Source organism: Arachis hypogaea, chromosome 19, assembly GCF_003086295.3.
Source record: "Arachis hypogaea cultivar Tifrunner chromosome 19, arahy.Tifrunner.gnm2.J5K5, whole genome shotgun sequence".
Classification (NCBI taxonomy): domain Eukaryota; kingdom Viridiplantae; phylum Streptophyta; class Magnoliopsida; order Fabales; family Fabaceae; genus Arachis; species Arachis hypogaea.
This window is the reverse complement of record NC_092054.1, coordinates 22,317,937-22,339,825: the sequence shown is the minus strand read 5'-3', so window position 1 is coordinate 22,339,825 and position 21,889 is coordinate 22,317,937. Positions and strand designations below refer to the sequence as shown.

General features: G+C 29.9%; 2 protein-coding genes across 2 annotated transcripts; one reads left to right on the top strand and one right to left on the bottom strand.

Moving 5' to 3' along the window:
• Window positions 1–13,522: 13,522 nt before the first annotated feature.
• Window positions 13,523–14,264, top strand: LOC112779405 (FCS-Like Zinc finger 3). Its single transcript, XM_025823647.3, has 2 exons — window positions 13,523–13,762; window positions 13,943–14,264. Exons 1-2 carry the CDS (start codon window positions 13,596–13,598, stop codon window positions 14,118–14,120), a joined length of 345 nt encoding a protein of 114 aa, XP_025679432.1. The 5' UTR covers window positions 13,523–13,595; the 3' UTR covers window positions 14,121–14,264.
• A 3,399-nt stretch (window positions 14,265–17,663) lies between these two features.
• On the bottom strand, window positions 17,664–21,288 carry LOC112777510 (ATP synthase subunit delta', mitochondrial). Its single transcript, XM_025821898.3, has 2 exons — window positions 20,773–21,288; window positions 17,664–18,163 (listed from the first exon to the last, which is right to left on the bottom strand). The coding sequence occupies exons 1-2, from the start codon at window positions 21,028–21,030 to the stop codon at window positions 17,819–17,821; spliced, it is 603 nt and encodes a 200-aa protein (XP_025677683.1). The 5' UTR covers window positions 21,031–21,288; the 3' UTR covers window positions 17,664–17,818.
• Between the last annotated feature and the right edge of the window lie 601 nt (window positions 21,289–21,889).

Sequence of the window (21,889 nt, the reverse complement as noted above, 5' to 3'; positions counted from 1 at the left end):
GTACCATTTTACCTCCCAAATACCCCTGCACTGACGAAGACTGGTACGAATCAACCATGTGCAGTCATTGCCAAAATCCTTACACTTTCTGTGGTACTTGTGATGATCGATTCCAATACTTTGTACTCAACCCCATGGCAGATGCTATAAGTCTTCATGCTTAACACGGCCTCCTCTTTATTCTGAAGCTGCTGTCAAACTTGGAACTCAGCGGGAGCTCCTGTATCCTGTGGATTTCTGGCCCCAAATCTAGAAGGTACTTCGGGTAACCTCTACTGTGTCATGGCATCCAAGTTCAAAGTTGAAAAGTGAGGGGGTACTGTTGAGTTCTTGAACTAGATACTCCATCACCCTGGCTGGAATACTCCTCGCGATGTCATCATCATCCCGTAGTACATCCTCGACACCATCTAGTGCTCCACCCTCTCCGAAAACTGAGACCATCACAGGAGTACCGGCCATGGAAATAGTAAGCTCACCAAAGGGTCGATTGTCACCTATTTCTCCTAACTACAGATTATGGCCCTATGCTGCCAGTCGATCAGCGCAAGCATTTACTTCCCTAAATTCATGATGAATTTTTCAAGTTATAAAATTGTGACATCTTGAATGAATCACAACAACAAGAGATTTAGCATAATGGAAATCAGCAGTATATTCCCCAAATAGAGTTTTGCAGCAACCTTTGAATCCGCCTCAATACTTAGATTAAGAATATTAAGATTGATAGCAAAATCCAATCCAAGAAGAATTTTTCATGATTCACCTTGAGTAATAGAGAAAGTATCCAAATTAGCACTGAAGCATGCCAAAAACTTATCATCATGATTCCTTATTATACCACCGCAAGCCACAATTTCTTCTTTTGTGACTGAACCATCAGTATTTAATTTGAAGAATGGCGAGGAAGGGGACATCCATTTGATTTGTTTCTCAATAAAGAAACTAACTCTACTCCTGGTTCAAGAAGGCTCAGATTGTGCAAAATAATAGTTTTTAACTAAATGAAGAGTAGTCTAACGAATAGAATCTTCTTGCATAAAGAGATTAGCCTCAAAGATGAACTTTGTTCTGCCGAAACCAGAAGGTATTCATTGTGTAAAGAAAGATAAGGGGCCAAGGGACATCTTGGTGGTGAGATTGAGCCGATAGATTTTTCAGGAGCCATGGGTAAAGTGACTTACTGAAAAAAAAAAAGTATCCATACTCAATGAATTATCTATACTCCTCCACGTCTCGTGCGCGACTTTACAATTTCGGAAAACATAGAGCACAGATTCAAGATAGATACCACAGATACAATAAAGATCATCAGGTGTCATTCTTCTTCAAAAATAAAGTTCATTTGTGAAAAGAGCATTGTTTGCTACTAGCCAACAAAATGCACAAAGTCGCTATGGGGCTTGCACTTTTCAGACCTTTGTGAAAAACGCATCTGCAAATTTATCCACAACCTCCAGATAAATCAAACAAGCTGACTTAATGGTAAAAGAACCATTAGTTGAGTGTAACCAAGCAACTTGGTCCTCTCCCATACTACTCTTCAATGGTTTAGTTGCAGCTAAGATAGGAACCCAATCTTCATCTAAAAAATTATCAAGGAGATTTAAATTTCAGCTTGAGCCGGACACATATTTCACCACTTTGTCCTTCATTCGATTTTTGATAAGAAATTCGGACAAGATCAGCTAGTCTCTGCACACCAAGTATCCCTTGGTCAGTCCACATGTTCACCTGATTTTCAATACTCAGCCTCCAAATGAGATTTTTTTTTCAAAAGTTATCCAAATCTGACAGATACCTTTCCATACATTAGAACAAGATTGAGGCTTGTTAATGATCGAAATCTGATTATTGTTGTATCTATATTTTCTCCGTAGGACCTGTACCTATAGAATATCTGAATGGTGAATCATCTTTCAAGCTAGTTTCATCATGTGAGCATTATTTAGAGCTCTGGCCAGTATTAAACCCAGTCCTCCCTGCGTCTTTGGTAGACAAATTTTCTCCCAACTAAGGAGATGAGGCTTCTTACCATCAGAAAGTCTTCCTCATATAAAATTTCTACAAATATCATCAATTTTACCACAAACACTTAACAAAATCTTTGTGGTTTGCATAGGAATGGTAGCTATTGTGGATTGCGTTAAAGTAACCCTCCCTGTAAGAGAAAGATTCCGAGCCTTCCAGGAGCTGAGTCAGCTAGCCATTCTATTCAGAATAAATTGAAAATATTCTTTCTTAGTCTGGCCATGAAGCAAAGGAACTCCTAAATACTTATCCAAATTTGTGATAAGTTTCATGTCCAAGGCATTACTTAATTCAACTTTTCTATTAAAGAATGCATTGTCTGAAAAAATAATACAAGGTTTCTCAAAGCTCATTTTATAGCCAGAGCTACAGGAGAAGAGATCCAGAATATTCCTCATAATCTCAACTTGGTCCATGGAAGCCTTGCCAAACAAAACAATATCATCTACAAAACATAGATGTGACAGTTTAAGACCTCTTCGGTTTAAACAGATCGGGTCCTAGAGATTATTATTCACAACAGTCGATATAATTTGGGATAAACGCTTAATATACAGAATAAATAGATACTGAGATAAAGGATCACCTTGTCGAATATCTCTAGACAGGGAGAAGGGAGTAGAATAGATTCTATTCTAGAGGACTTGCATTTCAGCAAAAGAATAACAGTGATCAATAAGACTAATTAAATTAACTGGGAGACCAATTTCAGTGAGAGTATCATAGAGAAACTGATAGTTCTGACAATCATATACCTTCTTAAGGTCAATCTTGACCGCCATATAGCCGATAGAACCTTTCACTCTATCTATTTGGAACAAAGACACCTTGAGATGGACTAAAAAAATAAGAATAAAGTGATAAATAAATATTTTGATTTCGCATTAATTAGTCTTTGATTTAGTCTTCTATAATAGCACATGTTATATCTTTCTATCAATTCATCATGTCAAATTTAACGGTGATGCTTATGTACCGTTAACTATTATAAAGTGTCTATTTATAAAAGATCGTCGTGTAGATAAAATTTTTTGAGCAAAACTTTATCAATTTTGGTAGGATTTGTGTGTAAATACAAAACAATTGATAAATATTATATAAAAACTCAAAAGATAATGAATATTTTATTGTCCAAAACTATATCATTTTCATGCTCATGTAACAGTAATGTGAGACGCACTATTATAAATAGTAAAATATATAGATAATTTTATTTCATTTTATATTATCTATTAATAAAAACCATTTTTTATTATAATAAAAAACTTAATTAATATTTTTTTAATAATTAATTAATTCAAAAACAAAATTTTAAAAAATTTAATTATCATTTTACTCAAAAAAATAAAAAAATTATAGCCATATTGATAGTCAATTACAGAAGCACATTACAAAACACATACTTGTATACATCGAAAACACACATGAATTGCATGTAACAGTTGAAAACAGTGAGACAAAGCTAGTCACTAGTCAGGAATCTAAGATCCTTCACGAGATTTTCCTTTTCAAACTGGATTCCACGTCATCAGGTGAGATAGGAACTCAGAATACCAACCTCTTGATAAATAAATAAATAAATAAAACTTACACTTTTTCTTTTTTTTTTTTTGGGACCTGAAACTTACGCTTTTTCGAACTTTGTCTTTTTGTTTTTTTGTTTTTTTGTGTGTTTTTTTTGTGATTATCAAAATTAACCCCACAATCAATTCGGTAGAGTAATAGGCCATCGGAGCGATGGTTTAACTAATAAATCATTGGTCAAACTGCTTAAAACAAAATTAGTTAAATAAATTTGCAAAAACATAATTTAATATAAGTTATAATATATATCGGCGTGACTATATTCCTCGCTTTCGCAAAGATTCTAGCATCGGAGGCCATGCATCTAGAGCGCATCCATTTCCTTCAAAGATATTAACATTTAAGTAATGTTAAATTTATTTATCTATAATATTTTATTTAAAAAATTAAATAATGATAAAATAGTCATAAAGCAATATCATTATTTAATAGACTGGAAGACAAGCAAGACGCAAAGTAATTAATGTGCGTCATATAAAATTATAAATTTAAAATTATACTTTAATGTAGGAAAAAAGCGAGATATTTATGATCAAATTAAAATGTGTAAATTACTAACCTACTCATCATGTGGGTTAGGAACTTCCATATACCTATTTTGTTTTATGATCTCGCTCTATATTTTTATTTCCATCTAGTAAAATTTAAAAATTATTTATTTTAGTAACATAGTTAATTTATTCCATTAAGTGCTAATATGCGGTGGCGGAACTTGAAACAAAATTTTGGGAGGCAGATAGAAAATAATTGTCAAAATGTTTTTGATATGAACCCCATTTAAGATAAGTTCGTCTAATCTCATCTCTTTGGTTTGGGTGATATTGCTAAATTTAAAGCCGTTTTTCAAGATCTCATTCCAAAAATTTAAGGTTAAAGTCATCAGACGTAAGTTTTTGAACTTTTGAAGGTTATATCTCACTTTTTTCGTGATTCATTAAAGTAGAAGAACTATCTACAGGTGTTGATATTGTAAAAATTATATGTTCTCCTTTTTAAATATTAGCCTTCTTCTTAAAACATGTATCAATTCTTTGATTTTTTATTATTATTTTATATAAAAATTTGAATATATATCCTGTAAAATATATAAAGAAGAAGTTAGAAGGACAAATATTAAAATTTATAATATTTATTGAATTTTTTTATCAATTTATACAAATACAATAATATTAATACTTATTAAATATTCTATTTTTTATCATATAAAAAATTAAATTAAATAAATAGTAAAATAATATTAAATTAAATAAATAAAAAATATCTAATTTTTTATATTTCAACTTAAAAATAGAAAGAGTGTTGTTTATTGAATTTATTAGATACTTTAAGTCATAGTAAAGTATTTAAGTCAATTAAATTATTTTTTATCTTTTAAAAACACATTACTAAATTTTTTATAAAAAATTTGAAAAGACCATTCCCCCTTATCTGAACTAAGTTTCACCACTGCTGATATGATCAGTTAAATGATGATCAATATGTTAAAATGATATGACAAATTAAAATACATTATATCGTCATGTATCCTTCTATATGTTAATACTTAACATACAGGTCTAGTTAATGACAATGACTAAAATAAATTATTTTTAATTTTATTAAACCAAAATTAAAAAAATTTAATTATAGGAATTAAAACTAAAATTAAGTATTTTATAAAAACTAAAAACTTAATAAAGTCATAATTATTCATAGATTTAATTTGATGCACATTTAATATAAAAATAATTTTATATAAATATTTAATAATATATTATTACATAACTATATAAAAATAACTATATTTTCAATTATGAATGCATCAAAATTTAACTTAATATTCAATCAAACTTATGCTTACCTGTCCAATCATAGAGTAGACATGTCAACCAAGCTAATGGACTCATAGACATAGGCTTAATAGAAGATAAAACATTTTAAAAGTGACTTATTATTTTTTTACTGTTAACTCATCTTTTATATATATATATATATATATATATATATATATATATATATAACCTTTAAGTTTATTCCTCTCACTATTTATTAATTATTCTTAATATTAAAAATAAAAAATATACATAAAAATAATCGATATAAATTATAATATTCCTCTTAATTAAATATATATTTTGGACTATAGCGATTAATATTCTTTCTTACAAAAGTGCATGGTGCATGAACAGATGAACTGGTCCCAATGTACTCAAGTTTCAACAACCCCATCACTTTCGAGTGGCTTTTATTTTATACAATTTGTAAACAAGTGTTTTAAGTAACTTTTTTTTTTTTAAATATAAGTAATATATGATCTAAGAGCACATAGCAACGAAGAATGTTGTTTTTTATTTTTACATGTTAAGATTATTAATGAATACTTTTTTTTAATAGATAATATACAAAGTTTACATTTTCAATATATATATATATATATATATATATATATATATATATATATTAAAATAAAAAAGTTTTAATCATTTTACTTATAATAACCTTGACACGTGCATTTAGCTAAATATTTAAAAAAAGTAAACATAATATAAATGAGAAATTCAAAGAGGAAAAAAAAAGCTTGAGGTTGAAAATTAAAATAGTCTTTAAAAATTATAGATGTGCTAATTATAGTATAGTCCACAAAAGATTAAATATTTAAAATTATTTTATAAAAAATACAAAAATATATTATATTAATCTTTTCATCAATTAGATAATAATGTATTATAAAATAATTCATGTCGCATATTATTATTTCATTGACAAAATATCAATATAACTTATAATTAGTATATATTTTTCAGAATTTTGCTATCATGTACCTTTAGACATATATTAAGATTATTACTAACAAAATTTTTTAAATTTTTTATTTTAATAAATACACAAAAAATGAATTAAAAATTCTATTTTGTATTTTTTTATAATTTTTTAATTGATAACTTAAAATTGTATTTCTTTTAATAAAAAATAAGAAGACTTGAACCCGCAACTTCTTAAATGAATATGGAAAAATTATGCTATTTAAGATATAATTCATTGACAATTTAAAATTATATTTTAAAAATATATATTAACTAAATCTTATTTTTTAAGACCAATATAAAAGGTCAATTTAAAAAAAATTAAATTAGTGTACATATAATTTTCAGAATGCATATGAAACTATATTAAATATTAATTTATTTTAAATAAATTATTAAAATGATATCCAAAAAATTTGTCTCATTGACAAAATAAATTCTAAAAAATATTAACGATAAATAAATTTTTAAAAAATTTAAAAATATAACAAAATATTAAATATATTTTAAAAAATAATTTTTAAAAATCAAATTTTGATGCAAATTAATAGTTAACCCATTCATTTTATTTACGTACATTAAATATATTGAAAGAGTCAACACTTTCTATTTTGATTCTCTTACACTTTTTAAATGCTTTATTATTTATTTCATTATTTGCATTTAATACGGGGTCCATCGATCACCTCAGGTGGGGCTATTTTGGTATACAAAGAACAACATCACACTTGGGTGGTCCCTGCCAATCAAGCTCTCATTAAATTATTTATTTCATATATATTTTAAATTTGTATTTCTAAACAAAAGTCTTAAATAATGTTTATTTAAATAATATTTATTTTCAGATATTAAAATTGAAAGATTTAAATTCAGTATTATATTTGATAGTTAGAGATTAAAATTAATATTTTAGATTTTTCACCAAAATATAAAAATATAAAGGATTGAAATATTTTAGAATAAAAACTAAAATTTTAATATTTTTTTTAATAATTAAGTGTATTTTAGTAAATATTTTTATTTTATTTTCGTATTTATCTTAAATTCAATAAAACACTAAGACATAATTCAGTTTTATATACTTTACGCCAAACATAATATAAAAACTTAATTTAGTCTTAATCTCCTCATTTTTATCTCATAATTTCTATCTTTCAATCTCAATTTTTTTTCAAATACAGTTTTAATAATTAGAATAATTACCAAAAGAGAATAATTGTATTATTTTGGGAGATCAGGCTAATTAGATTATTGAAATTAAATTTGTATTATATATTTTTTTTTATAAAAAATGACTAAATTATTGATTATTTGTTCAAATTACTAAATCATTTTACTTAATTTATGATAAGTAGTGAGTCATCAATAAGAGTTAAAATTTAAGCAATTTGAAGAAGATAAATAACAATTCAAAAATGTTTAGAAAATAAGCAAACATAATCTAAAATTATTTTATTTTATATTTTTATTTATTACTAGAATAATTTAATAATATTAAATATAATAAATATATAATTATAAATATTATAGATATATTTATGAATATTAAGTTAAATAAAATAATTTTAATTTACTAATGAATTATAACTTAAATGGTATAGTCTTTTTATACTTATCTAAGAAGTTTTGGGTTCGATAAAAAAAAATTTAATTTATTAATTTTTTTAGCATTACCGTAACAATTTATAGTGACTTAAGGTTTATTAGTTTAAGTGCTTTGACCCTTATTTCTCTGCCAAGATTTTTTGTTTTATATAAGTTTAGTTCAAAGAGAAAATAAATAAATATATAACTGTGGCTAAGAAAATTTATGCTTACTATGCTTCAGAAAAAAATTGTTCCGATTTGGAAGATATATTTAGATTGTAATAAGTGGCGGAACTAAAAATTTTATAAAAGGAGGATCAATTAAATATAAAATAAATTAAAATATAATATAACAAAAAATTAATAAAATATAATTTGTATCATATATATTAAAAGAATAATTATATTATATAAAAGTTAATATTTAATTACATACTTTAAGATTTTGGTATTTTTAAATTTGTTTGATGATATTTCATGGAACTAAAATTATTAATTATCATCTTTGAAGTGAATTTTGAAGCAATCTCCTTTTCAATATATACAATCATATAATCTGCTAAAAATTCATCTTTTATCTTGTTTCGAAATCTTATTTTAATAATCTTTATAGTTGAAAAAGTCCGTTCAGTTGTTGCTGTTGTCACAGGAAGAGTCAAAACAAGACGAATTAATTTATCAATTAAATGATATATACTTGATTTTCCTATTTCTGTCAATTTTTGACACAATTCAGCAATAGTAGACAAATTCTGAAAATATGGGACTTTAACCATATCAAGTTCATAATGTTGTAATTCATAATCCAATTGAATCTTCTCTTGCTCAGAAAAATCTAAAGAATAAAAATTCTTTGTAAAATTGCATATGTTGCAAACACGGAATAACTTGAAAGCATTTTTAGGATCCAAAGATGTACTCAATATGAGGAGCTCGGTTGCGTGTTCACTAAATCTACTATTTTGCTCTTTCAATTGAAAATTTATCACGCTAGTAAAAATGTCAACATGGTAATGGTGTTCAACAGTGACAACATCCTTTTTACGACGAGACCGAATTATGTCACTAAAAGAAGCACTCATATTAGGTATCTCAATAGCATAATTATTGCAGAAAGAACTAACTTTCTCCAAAAGTGCTTCCCAACTATCATCTCTTAACTGTTGAATCAATGACTTTGTACTAGAAACCAGATGCATAGCATTCAAAATGTCTTGAGATTTTTGTTGCAATGCTTGACGAAATTTATCAGTGATTCTCATAATTTCTTTCATCATATGCAAAATGAAAACAAAATCAAATGATAATAAAGATTTAAGAGCATAAGTAATATCACCACTTTAAGAATATGTAGATCCATTAGTAGCCAAATCTTCTAGAATTGAAATTGTTGTTCCAAATATACGTAAAAGGCTACAAATTGAGTTGAAGTGAGAGCTCCATCTGGTATCTCCTGATCTTTTTAATGTGCCAATTTGATTAGCTCCCCTTCCTATTTCAGTTTGATTAGTTGCAACTAAATGAAAAATTTCAGTTGCATAAGCAGATCGTAATTCATCATTGCGTTTACAAGAACACACAACATTAATAATATTATTCAAACTTTTGGAAAAAAGCATGACCATCAACAATTTTTTTAGCCGTAGCAACAAGAGCTAGCTGTAATTGATGAGCAAAGTAATGAACATAATATGCATGAGGATATTCTTAAACAATTAAAGCTTGTAACCCTTTCCATTCTCTACGCATATTACTAGCCCCGTTATACCCTTGACCTCAAACATTTTGAATGTTGAGATTGTGATGAGATAATACAGAACAAAATTCTTGTTTAAGAATAGCAGAAGTAGTATCTTTGACATGAACAACATTTATTAGCCTTTCTTTGATAAATCAATGCTTATCAACAAATCTAACAACAAGTGCCATTTGTTCTCTTTTAGATTCATCTCTAACTTCATCAACAATCAAACAAAACTTTGCATTACCAATTTTATTACGAATTTTATTTTGCACCTTTCTAGCAAAAACATGTAGAATTTTCTTTTTTGAATAGAAGGTGATGTGTATATTATATTTTGAGGAGCATTCTCCAAAACAACTGCATCCACTTCTTTATTGTAAGAAACTAATAATTTTAATATTTCAAAAAAATTTTCCTCGATTCTGAGACTCATGACTCTCGTTATGTCCCCTAAAAGCACAAATTTAAAACGTTAACCATCTGACAATATCAATAGAGACTTTAAGACGTAATCTATTGCTTAAATTTTGTTATGAGCTTTGCTTAGCCAATACTTTGTCAATATGACATAATTGGTTAAGCAAATCTTTACAAGATTTAACAGCAATATTATGAGGAGAATTAAGAGATTTACCCACATAAGATAAAAATGCACAATCTTTTTCATTATTCACTTTTTTTCAATTGCGAAATTCTCCTGATATGAATGGACTTGATTTTCTAGAAAATAAATAACATGGTAGACAAAATGAAGCATCCACTTCTAGCGAATATTCTAGCCAAGAAAAATTCTTAAACCAATGAGTTTTGAAATGACGAGGATGACTTTTAAAACCAGAAAGAGGGTACTCATCCATAATAAATTAATATGGTCCAAACTTTATATATGCTCTACGAATTTCATCTTGTTGATTGATAGAATATTTCCAAATTTGCGGACGCTTTCCAGGATCACGCATCAATGTATCAATATTAACTTGATCTATTTCAGTCCTTATTATTTTAGAAGTAGGTGGTTGAATATCTTGCTCAACAAGTTGTGTCATAGGTTGTATCTTAGGTTATTCAATAATATTTTAAATATTACGCAAAGAATCTGAAGCTAAATTTTGTTCATCATATATTCTCTCTTTTCTCTTGAAAAATGAGTGAATTATTTTTATCTTTAAAATTTTTAACTTAACTTGAACTATCTAACAAAAATAAATAAATAAATAAATAAAATAATTGCATATATGTTATTTTTTTAAAAAAATATTAAACCTATTGGACAATAACAAATAATTTTAGAAACACAAATGTATAATAACCAAAAATAAAGTTATTAATTTACTTTATTATTTTTTGTTCTAAATCTCACCTAAAAATAACTATTGAGTTTTGCTCTCACTTCAACCTTTGAACACTGTCTATTATAAAAATTTTTTAATTATTTTAAATAAATAATATAAATAATACTTGACATTGTTATTAACTTAAAAAAAATTAAAATATACCTCTGAGTTTTTATTGTGTATCTAATGGTTAATATTTAGTTGTCCATTTCAAATCTTCAATGATTTTTCTTTATATATCTGGTCAGTTTTGGTATGAAAAAAAATTGGAATGAGAAGACCAAAAATCTACACAAATCTCTAATGGGAGCCACTAAAAAAGAGAAAAGTGTGCTGATGCTTAAACTTTGAGCCTCTGATGGTTTGAAGAGAAAAGTTTGGGAGATGGATTAAAATGGACTATTTGTTAACAAAAACTCCTAAATACCCAATACATATAGTAGGTTTTAGTTACTTTAATTTACAAAATTCTATAACTTATATTTTTTTTTCTAATATCATATATAAAAATACTTAATATTATTAATTATTACTATTTACTAATTCTTTTGAAAAATCTTGGGAAACATGGCCACCTTAGACCCCGGTCAGTCCACTTCTAATTGTAGTTAATTACAATTTACCAAAAAATTATTCTCTTCGATTATAAACAAGTGTTCAAAATTAATTGAGTGCCATAATTAAGAAAATAATTAGAAATATTGAGTCTAGATAAACTGATAAAGTAAATATTTAAACAAAAAAATTCATAAACACTAAAAATTAGATCAAAATCTTTTAAAATGAGGATTAGAATATCATTAAAGTAAAAAAAAAAAGTAAGAGTCTAATCATCATTCAATTAAAATAGCAGAATTTATATATGATAAAAATTATAAATTTAATAGTAATTAATATCTTACTTTATCATTTTGTATTTTTTTTCACTTCAGAAGATATGTTTAAAAATTATAAAATTATATGCTATTTACTTGTAGATCTATTTAATTTATCTTTAAATATTTTTTACTAAATAAAAAATATATTGCATTCTTTATTAGTTAAATAAATTTTAAATTTTTATTTTATTATGTTTTATATGAATGGTTGAAATTTAAAAAACAACTTACTAATTAGGTTATATATATTTTTTCTACAAAAGAAAAATAAAAAGACTAAAAAGCATAACTTACTCCTTTATTTATTACCTCTAGTATTAAGCCATTTTTTTAAGAAGTATTACACTTTCTACTTTATTTAAACTGCATTAGCATCCAACATATAATGTAATTCCATATTTTTCTAGTAGAATAATTCATCACTAAAATAATGGAATGTTTTATGAATATTATATTTTAATATAAACATAAATTATAAGCGTTAAAAGGTAGTTTCACTTCATTATCGCTGTCTTCACTACTTATTTTTAAAACTCAAAATGAGATAATATTTAATTTGGTTTCTCAAATTTTACATAAATTTTAATTTAATCTCTAAAATTTTAATTAATTGTCTTTATTTATTTCTCAAACTTTGCAAATATGATTTATGTTAATTTTTAGGCTAATTTTCGATGCACAGACGTTAACAAAATACTGACGTGGATAGCCAAATGTCACGTTAGACTATTTAAAACGATGTCATTTTTGTTTTAACACTCCAATAGTAAAAAAAAACTCATAAGTGATATTTATTGAAATTTTTTTTTCTAAAACAAGTGATCCAGCGTCGTTTTTAGACTATTTAAGCGCCAAAACCATAACGACATCGTTTTACAAGTTTCAGCATGGCATTTGGTCGTCCATATCAATGTTTTATTAACGTTTTTGTTCCTAAAATTGTCACAGGATTAATGTGAGTCACATTTATAAAGTTTGAGAACTAAAGAAAGATAATTAAAATTTTAGAGACTAAATTAAAATTCGCGTGTAATTTTAGAGATCAAATTAAATATTAACTCTTTTAAAATAAACAGAAAACATATTATAATAAAAGAAATAACTTAACATTTTATAAAACTCAATAATATTTTAAAATAAGCGGGTTTTCAAAAGTGGTATTGAGCTATGACTATATATTATTATTATGGAGTCAAAATTAAATTAGGTGTATAATATATTAGAATTTTTTGTTTACTTTTTAAGTTCAATTTGTGGTAGAACTAAATTTACACCAGCTATACTTAATATGTATACTAAAATTTAGGCACTCATATAAAATATATATTAGAACATAAAATGCATATTATATTTATTTATATACAAATATATAATAATTGATTCAAATAATATTTTTGAATTTATAGTCGACTTACTTCTGGTAATGAGTTTTCCTATATTAAAAAAATAAAAAAGAGAGTAAAATTAATATTAAAACCTAATGATTGATGAAGAACATGTGTGTGTGAGTGTGTTTGTGGTCCACACCACCTCATATCACAATCAAGTCCAACTCCTCTCTTCTAAAACAATCATTATATAATTCCCATTTTTTCTTTCTTTTCCTTCCCTGCTTTTTCCAAACTCTTTTCTTTTGAGTCTTCTCCACATATCTATGGCTTCTCCCTTATCATCGCCATCTTCTTCTTCTTCTTCTTCTCCAAGATCTAACATCTTCTATTATGCTGGATGTGAACATCACTATGAGCAGCCATATTTCCTTCAAGCTTGTTTTCTATGCAAAAAACCTCTTGGCCAAAACAGAGACATCTTTATGTATAGGTTAGCTCAATTTTGAAGCTAAAGGTTTTAGATCTTTACAGTAATTCTTTGATTTAGTACTTTTAGAATAGAATTCTTTTTCCTATTTCTTCTTGATTAGACATGATGTTGTTAATGAATTATATTTGAATTGTTTTTTGGTTAAGATTTCTTATGATTTTGATTTTTGAACTTTTGCAGAGGGAACACTCCGTTCTGTAGCAAAGAGTGCAGGCAGGAACAGATGGAGATTGATGAAGCAAAAGAGAAAACGTTGAAGCTTTCTTCTTCAAAAAGAGGTGTTAGAAAATCTGAGACCAATAACCAGAATTCTACATCCGACAACACTTTAAGAACAGGCACAGTTGCTGTGGCCTAATCAAAACTAAATATTGTTAAGATTCCAACTCTTGCAGAATGAAAATTTCACAAGAGAGGAACGATCGATCTCGATGGAGATTCTGATTTGTAATGAAAGAGTTGGGTAACAGAGAAAGAGTGAACAAACAAGAAATTTTGGCTATTCTTCTTGTTTTATTACTTTTGCTTTTTGTTTTTTGTTTTTTTTAGTCTCTTAATTTTTCGTAATGTTAAATAAGAACGTATAGGAAGTATAAAGATACTTCATATAGATGGTGGCTGAAACTTTGTTACATTTCTCGGCCATAGTTTAATGAATTCATTAATTAAATAACGTGCCGCATGCCAAATTCATTTGCCTATTAAAACGTTACATGTATATTTTTCACATAAAATATTTTATATATAACATAAAGATTTTATATACTGAAATATATTGCATTCCATGTATGGGAGGCCTTTGCCGTAATTTCATTGTTGCGGTTAATGCTTATTCGATATCGTTAGTAAGCAAGAGTTATTTTGGACTCCTAATATTTACTAACAATGGTAAAGATATTAATTTGACTGAAATTCACTAATTAGATAACTTATTTCAACTTATTCAAACATAAAAATATCTTACATATGTACCTACATTTAACATAATAAGGATTAAGGACTGTAATAACCGAAAATGGAAAAGGATCTACCAAAAAACTTGAAAGCAATGTGCGGGACTCTGATTCTTAAATGGAGGGAAGCTAGGAATCGAGTAACGCTATTTACCGCCTTAATGTGCTGATTTTCGAAGCAGAAACTTTAAGGACCAGCAGTTTGTAGTAAGGAAAAACAACTATTTGTACCTATGAATTTTAAGAACGTTGACAAAAGTATCCATTAAAAAAGAAAACTAACGTTATATCCATCAAAGATGGATTCTGTACAACAAAACTAGTCAAATTCTAAATTTGTGTTGACTTTTTAATAAAATTTCAAAATTACCCTCACCATTATCTTCAACCCCTCCTCTCTTCTATCCCAAATCTCAAATACCTCCATTGCCTAAAAACCTTAATCTTAATACCTAAAAACCTCAAATTATCATTTTCTTTATCCTAATCTCAATACCCCTTTCAACAAATTTCAACCATCTGATCTCTATTTTTTCATCAATTTTACCACCTCCTTCACCAACACCATCATCACCGCCACTGTCACCAACCATCAGCCTCATCTTCCTCCTTCTCCACTGTCACAGCCATAAACAACAACTTCACTCTAACTTTTAATTTTACTTCTCATCATTACTTCTCCAATCTCAAATTCTATCAACACTTCATTACCGCTATTACCATCACCACCCTTCCTCCATCACTTTAATCACTTTCAATACAATGTCAGAAGGAGAAGCACCTTTAGATGCTAAAAATTGAAACTTTAGCAAGATCGCTTTGGTGGGGTCGCATGTGAGTAACACAGGAATTTTGCACATAATGGTGGTGATTTGGGAGAGTGGGAAAGTTCAAATTCGATAATTATATAATGAATTTGTAATTTGTACTGTTGTAAATATAGGACTTTTTTTAATGGAGTTTATGAGCTTGAAGTGGATCTAGGAGGAGTTGAATCGCACCACAGGACCTTGCACGCTGGATCTCGGTTCAGTCTCACTTCCGGAGCTTCTCCATCTAGTGTTGCGTGGGAACGGATGGATTGCCTGGTTGCTTGTTGTCGTCTTTGTCATCGTCAGCGTGGAAAGATGGCGGCAGTGGTGGTTACTAGAGTAGTAGAGAATAGAAGGTGGTTAAAGTAGTGGCAATGGAGGTGCTTGAGATTTGGGAAAGAAAAGAGGAGGGGTTGAAGATAAAGGATGGGATAATTCTGAAATTTTATTAAAAAGTCAACATAAATTTAGGATTTGGATACTTTTGTTATACGGAATTCATCTTTGATGGATACGTTAGTTTCCTTCTTTAATGGATACTTTTATCAGCGTTCGTAAAGTTCATGGGTACAAATGGTTGTTTTTCCTTTTAGTAATTTTAATTATTATTTGGTCAGTATAAAAATTAAATTATCTTTAATAAATAAATTTTATTATTTTATGTGTGTAAATTTTAAAAAATATAAGTGTAAATTATATTAACTCATATATAAATTCTAATAAATATAGATACAAATTATATAATTTTTATATGCAAACACCTACAAATATAGGTGCAAACTAATGTTAGTCAAATGTTGGTCCAAAATAACTAACTTGGGTTGGTCGAGTGGTCAACTTACTCGTCCGCTTAAGGATGGAGTGTAAGAATTTAAACCTATTATAGTGGTTGAAGCTTTCCTTTACTAGCCATTGTGCACATTTGTTTCCTTCCCCGAAAACTTGGTGGAATTTTACCTCCCAAGGTCTATTCTTCGTCTCATTAATATTCCTCAAGTTGGGGTTATGTATTGTGTTTTATTCTGCCCCTGCTGATTCCTTCATTATGCCTCAATAGAGTCCATCTCAACAATGAGCCTCCTCGTTTCCAAGTCCCATGCCATTTGGTGAACAGGTAAAACTCCCCACAGCTATGCCCAAGTTACTTCACAAATTCCCAGCATAGCTACAAAACCCCCTATCCATTCTCCTGATAGCCTGCACTAACCTTCACCTCCCTTACTGACCCATCTGTGTTCAATTTCACCGTTCTTTGGGGAGGGGTTTTCCATGAAATCCGGCCTCTGGGTTGTTGTTTGCTGTCCATTGTCAAATGGTATTTTCGATAAGCTTACTTGTATCTACTGGTCAAAGTCCTTATGATATTCTAGGCATTCATTGGTCTTGTAAATGGGTGGGAGAAGACATATTGATTCCTCCATTTCCATATCCACTAGCATGTGATGATGAACTCAGAGATTTTCCAATCTTATTTTTCATATTACAGTCCATCCATGTCTCAAAAGTTGTTCGAAAGAAGAGCGCTGATGTGAAAGGTAGTATAAATTGTATTTATATTTTTGCACTGAATATCTAATTCAATCCAAGCTCGCGAAAATTAGATCAGATTGTCAATAGAAAATCATCCACTCCAAACCTACCGCTATTAACGTTGGATTGGATGAGTTTTGGACTCAAGAACAATCCAACCCATACCACTAATAATACCCTTGACTCTGCCTTAAATATAAGGGACCCTAATTTGGACTCTAACAAGTAATGATTATAAGTGTAACCAGTATCAACACACCAGTTATACAACAACAACAACAAAACCCTGTCCCACTAGGTGGGGTCGGCTACATAGATCAAACGACGCCGTTGAACTCTATCATGTATCATGTCTACAAAGAGACCGTTTACATGAATATTGAAAAAAAAAAAAAAGAATTAACACAATAAATTACTACTCTAATGTCCGAAAAAGAAAACCTGATTAGTATATGATCTCTATCAGCAGACATGCATCAAGCTATAAAATAACCAGCAAAGGCACACCCTGTGGAACCGGCTCATGTTGCCCTTATACCAACAACAATTATTAAGCTTTTCTTTCAAGTTTCAAGGGTCTTGCTCAATCCTTAGCTAGATGGTAGCTTTTGGAAAAATTATTTTATCAAATCACTTTCATCCGAGAAATACAAGGTCAAAATGATCTGCAGTAACTTTGAAAACAAAGACACAAATCGATGACACGAGGCCATCCTAAAGGGTGCAGATAAATTCATAAAAGGTAACATCAACTACAATACTTAGCCTGTAAGAGCTGAGTTGAGCGCGCTATGCACATCAACTCCAATCTGAGCTTCAGCTTTCTCCAAATCAGTTGTCGCAGAGTTCAGCTTCTGAGTGAACTCTTGAAGTCCCTTCTGGACTAAGTTTGCATCAATTCGATCTACTGGTACAGCTTCAACAGCTATTATATCAGCAACGGAATTTGCATGGATGAAGGCAAAGCCACTGCTGACAAAGTACTTGGTCACATCATTGCCTTCATGAACGGATAGGACACCAGGTTTCAACTCTGCAATCGTTGCAACGTGTCCAGGGAGAACACCCATTTGCCCAGTTGTTGCAGGTACTATTACCATGTCAACCTACACATGGATTCCACTCTTAATTGACTAGCTAAGATAAAATTACGACATTTCCAAGGAGGAAGAATCAAGGATTTTATTTATTATTATTTTTCCCCCTAGAAATCTGCAGCACCAAAAATGATGGAACTGATGGCTAGCAATAAAAATGAGAGAATCCATGGTGTCAATCTAGACAACTAAATTGCAACAAATATTGCAACAAATGTTGCAAGTTACCCACTTCTAATAACCATCAATACTCTTTCATGATGTGAGGGTAAGACTGTAATATATTTTCACACATTTGTAGAGATATTAAGTACAATAGATGGAAGAGTAGTTTAATACCAAGTGAATTCAATAAAAAAAAAGCGAGACAATGTGTGGGCACTAGGAAATAAAATAGGCTAAGGTACAGTATATTTCTCTTGTTATTTGTCTTTTGACAAGTGTAGTTCTCTTATCCCATCTTGTTTATCTTCACGATCTGTGCCAAGCATTTCCTCCAAGTGCATAGAGTTCTTCAATACATGCGCTTGGAGAGCAAATAAATAAATGCTAGCAACTTAAAATTACCAATACTAACGCTTCTGTTTATGACAATATTTTATATTTCCAAAATATCGACACTACTACAAGTACTTTTGTAGTCACCTAATCAAACCAAAACATAGAGTTTACCAGTGTCAAAAGAAACTAGTATATGATATTTCATTTCCCAATACTAGCAAATAATGTAAGCAAGGCTCGCTGTCTTAACAGCAACAGCAAACAACACAAACCAGACAAAAATGTCAAGCTTCCATTACAATGCATCAACTACTCACATGTTTAGTTGCATCAGGCTGAGTTACAGACTCCAGAACATCTTTAAAATAACTAAATTGAGGATTAAAAGTTTACAACAGGGACAACCACAAAATTGAGTTAACAAAATACAACATCAAACAACTGCTTGAAGGAAGGGGTTTTGTATAATTTTTTACTAGTTACATTTTTTATACAATCAGCCAATCAGCCACTCTTTTCACAATTTATGAAAACTAAAAAAAAAGTGTTTAATAATAATTGTTCAAATCATGAGTGGAAAGTCAGATAAGCAAGATTTTCAACAATAATTTAGATGGTTCAAGATCAGTCACGATATAATTAATAATACTATAGATATAGAAAACAATTACATTTGCAAAGAATGGATATTAGGCAACTGAATCATGATTTCTACACGGTATGACTTTCACAACTCAATCCCTAAAAGAAGTTGATAAGAAGAAAAAGCAATAAATTATAAAATCAACAATTTCGAGATGATGGAAAGATCAAAGATCAAAGATGGCAGGCTAACCGTTAGAAATTTGGAATGATTATTAGTTTATTAATGGAAAGCTATCCATTTTCTGATGTTAAGCGCAAGAAAATTTTGTTGACATACTTTTGCTACATTCCTCTATTTCTAATGTTTTATCAGGAAAAAAGGGGATAAAAAGGGAGATGGGAAGCTATTTGGAATGTTAGAAATATCTCTGGCTTGATTGCGCAATGATGCAGCTTTTTTTTTTGAAATCAAAGTGTGCAATAAAACAGCAACACATCATGCTCTATGGCAGTTACCAGGTCCAAATTTAACAAATAACAATGCTGTACATAGCAAAAAAAATCTATACTTGCTTGCAACCTTGAAACCATGTTATATGCCTAGTGCAGTAGTGCCTAGGTCAGATGTTAAAATGATAAGTTTCAAGAAAAGCATGCGAAACGGGATCCATGAAGATCCTAGAAGGTGAATGACAGCAACCAAGGCTAATGTGTTTTCCCACTTCATGGGGCACGCTACATGAATATAAAGACATCACGTCATTGCTTCCTATCATAAACACTGGTCCATTGCTCATTTTGAAACTACTCAAGCTTATGGGAAACAATATGGCCTTAACTCAATCATATCGTTGAACCATGTGTATGATGATTCAACAAAATCGTAGGTTATTTGTTGATGACTGCCAAACACGTAGATAAAACAATTTATCTTCCGGAAATAACCAATTCAGCTCATTATACAGATTAAATCCGCCAGGCAGAGGAAAAAAATATAGTGAAGGAAAAAACCACATATTCCATTTCAATACACAACTAATTGAAAACGAACAATAAATATAAATGAACTCTTTCAAATAGGAGAAGAAATCACCAAGACAGAAGGACAGAAAATGACCATCTAAAGAAGAATTCAGCGGATCATTAGGCAGTCATAGAAGAATATTCAGAACCTAATCCAACTAGAGCAAAAGTTCACTTACAACATTGGTTGGACGATTTGAACGATAAATATTACGTGAAAATTGGGGAAAATTACAACAGCATCAGTCATCATTAATTCCTTAGGTATCTTTCCTGACCTATAATCCGGTTCGAGCGGAACACAGATGATTGCAATTGAAATGAGAGGAATTGGAGGGAGGGGAATATATAATCTATAACCCTATTCCATATTAATTGGTGCATCATCTGCAAAGTGCCACGAGAAACGAAATAGTCGTATAAACAAAGACAAAAGGAACCCTAAAAGAAAATCAATGCACACAAAAGGAAACGCAGGTGAAAAGAGGAAGAAAGAAGGTATCAGTGACCTCTTTAGCGGAGAGTTCGGAAGCGTAAGGGAGGACGAAGTTGACAGTGAGCTTGGAAGGAAGGGAAGAAGGAGTGGCTGGGCGAGGCTTCATGTAAGCCAATGGAGTCTTTGGTGGATCCACGTTTGGGCTCACTTTCTTCCATGCCTCCACGAAGCTCGAATCTTCTACGGCCGCCGCCGGCAGATCCGTCGAGAATCGGCGGGATGTAGCGCCCATCAGTGGGCGGCGGAGGAGGGTAGATGCTCGGCGGAACATGGTGGTGCGGAGTAATTGGATCGCTCGGTCTCGCAGGGTCGGAGAGAGAAAGCGACTGTACTGTTCGTGCGGGGACAGACGGGAAGAGAGGAAGAGAGAGAAGATGAACAAGTGAATGTCGAAGCGACAATGGTGTATAGCGTTCAACCATTTGGGTCATAATATGGGCTTTCTGTTCAAAAAGGGCTAATCGTTATTTCATAATGTGGCCTTTTGGTTCTGGCAGGGCCCAATTGTTACAAAATGTAGGATTCAGGTGTAGTTACAATGAGATTTTTGTCTATTCATACGAACAACAACGCCATCCTTAACAAACAAAATGACAAAATAGCTTCTGATATTTTTTGAGATAATATGAACATTCCATTAAAAAATTATTGAACATTAACATAAATTAATTGTGACTAGTCCGCTTAAGCAAGTGTCGGGGGTTCGAATCCCACCTTGTGCATGCAGCAACCCATTGGCCAGCGGCAAACCCTTAAATGGAGCTCAGTACCGCGACGGATTAGTCCTTGACCTGCCGGGTTGGGGGATACCGTGGGAAACCAAAAAAAAAAAAAATTGTGACTTTCATTTCATAGATTTATGACTTAGAATTTAGATTTAAGGGTAAAGTCTTAAATTAGTCCCTTATGTTTGGGCGTAATATTTTTGGTCCTTAAGGTTTAAAGTGTCGTATTTGAATCCAAAAAAGTTTCATTTAGCTTCAATTTAGTCCCACCGTGAGGTCAAAGATAAATAATTAATGAAATGTCCTACATGACAGCAGTATAAGACTAAGGTCAATAATTTGGAGAATAGGTACAAGTTCCAGAGGCACAAAATCAACCGTGGATACATCAATACATGTATTTAA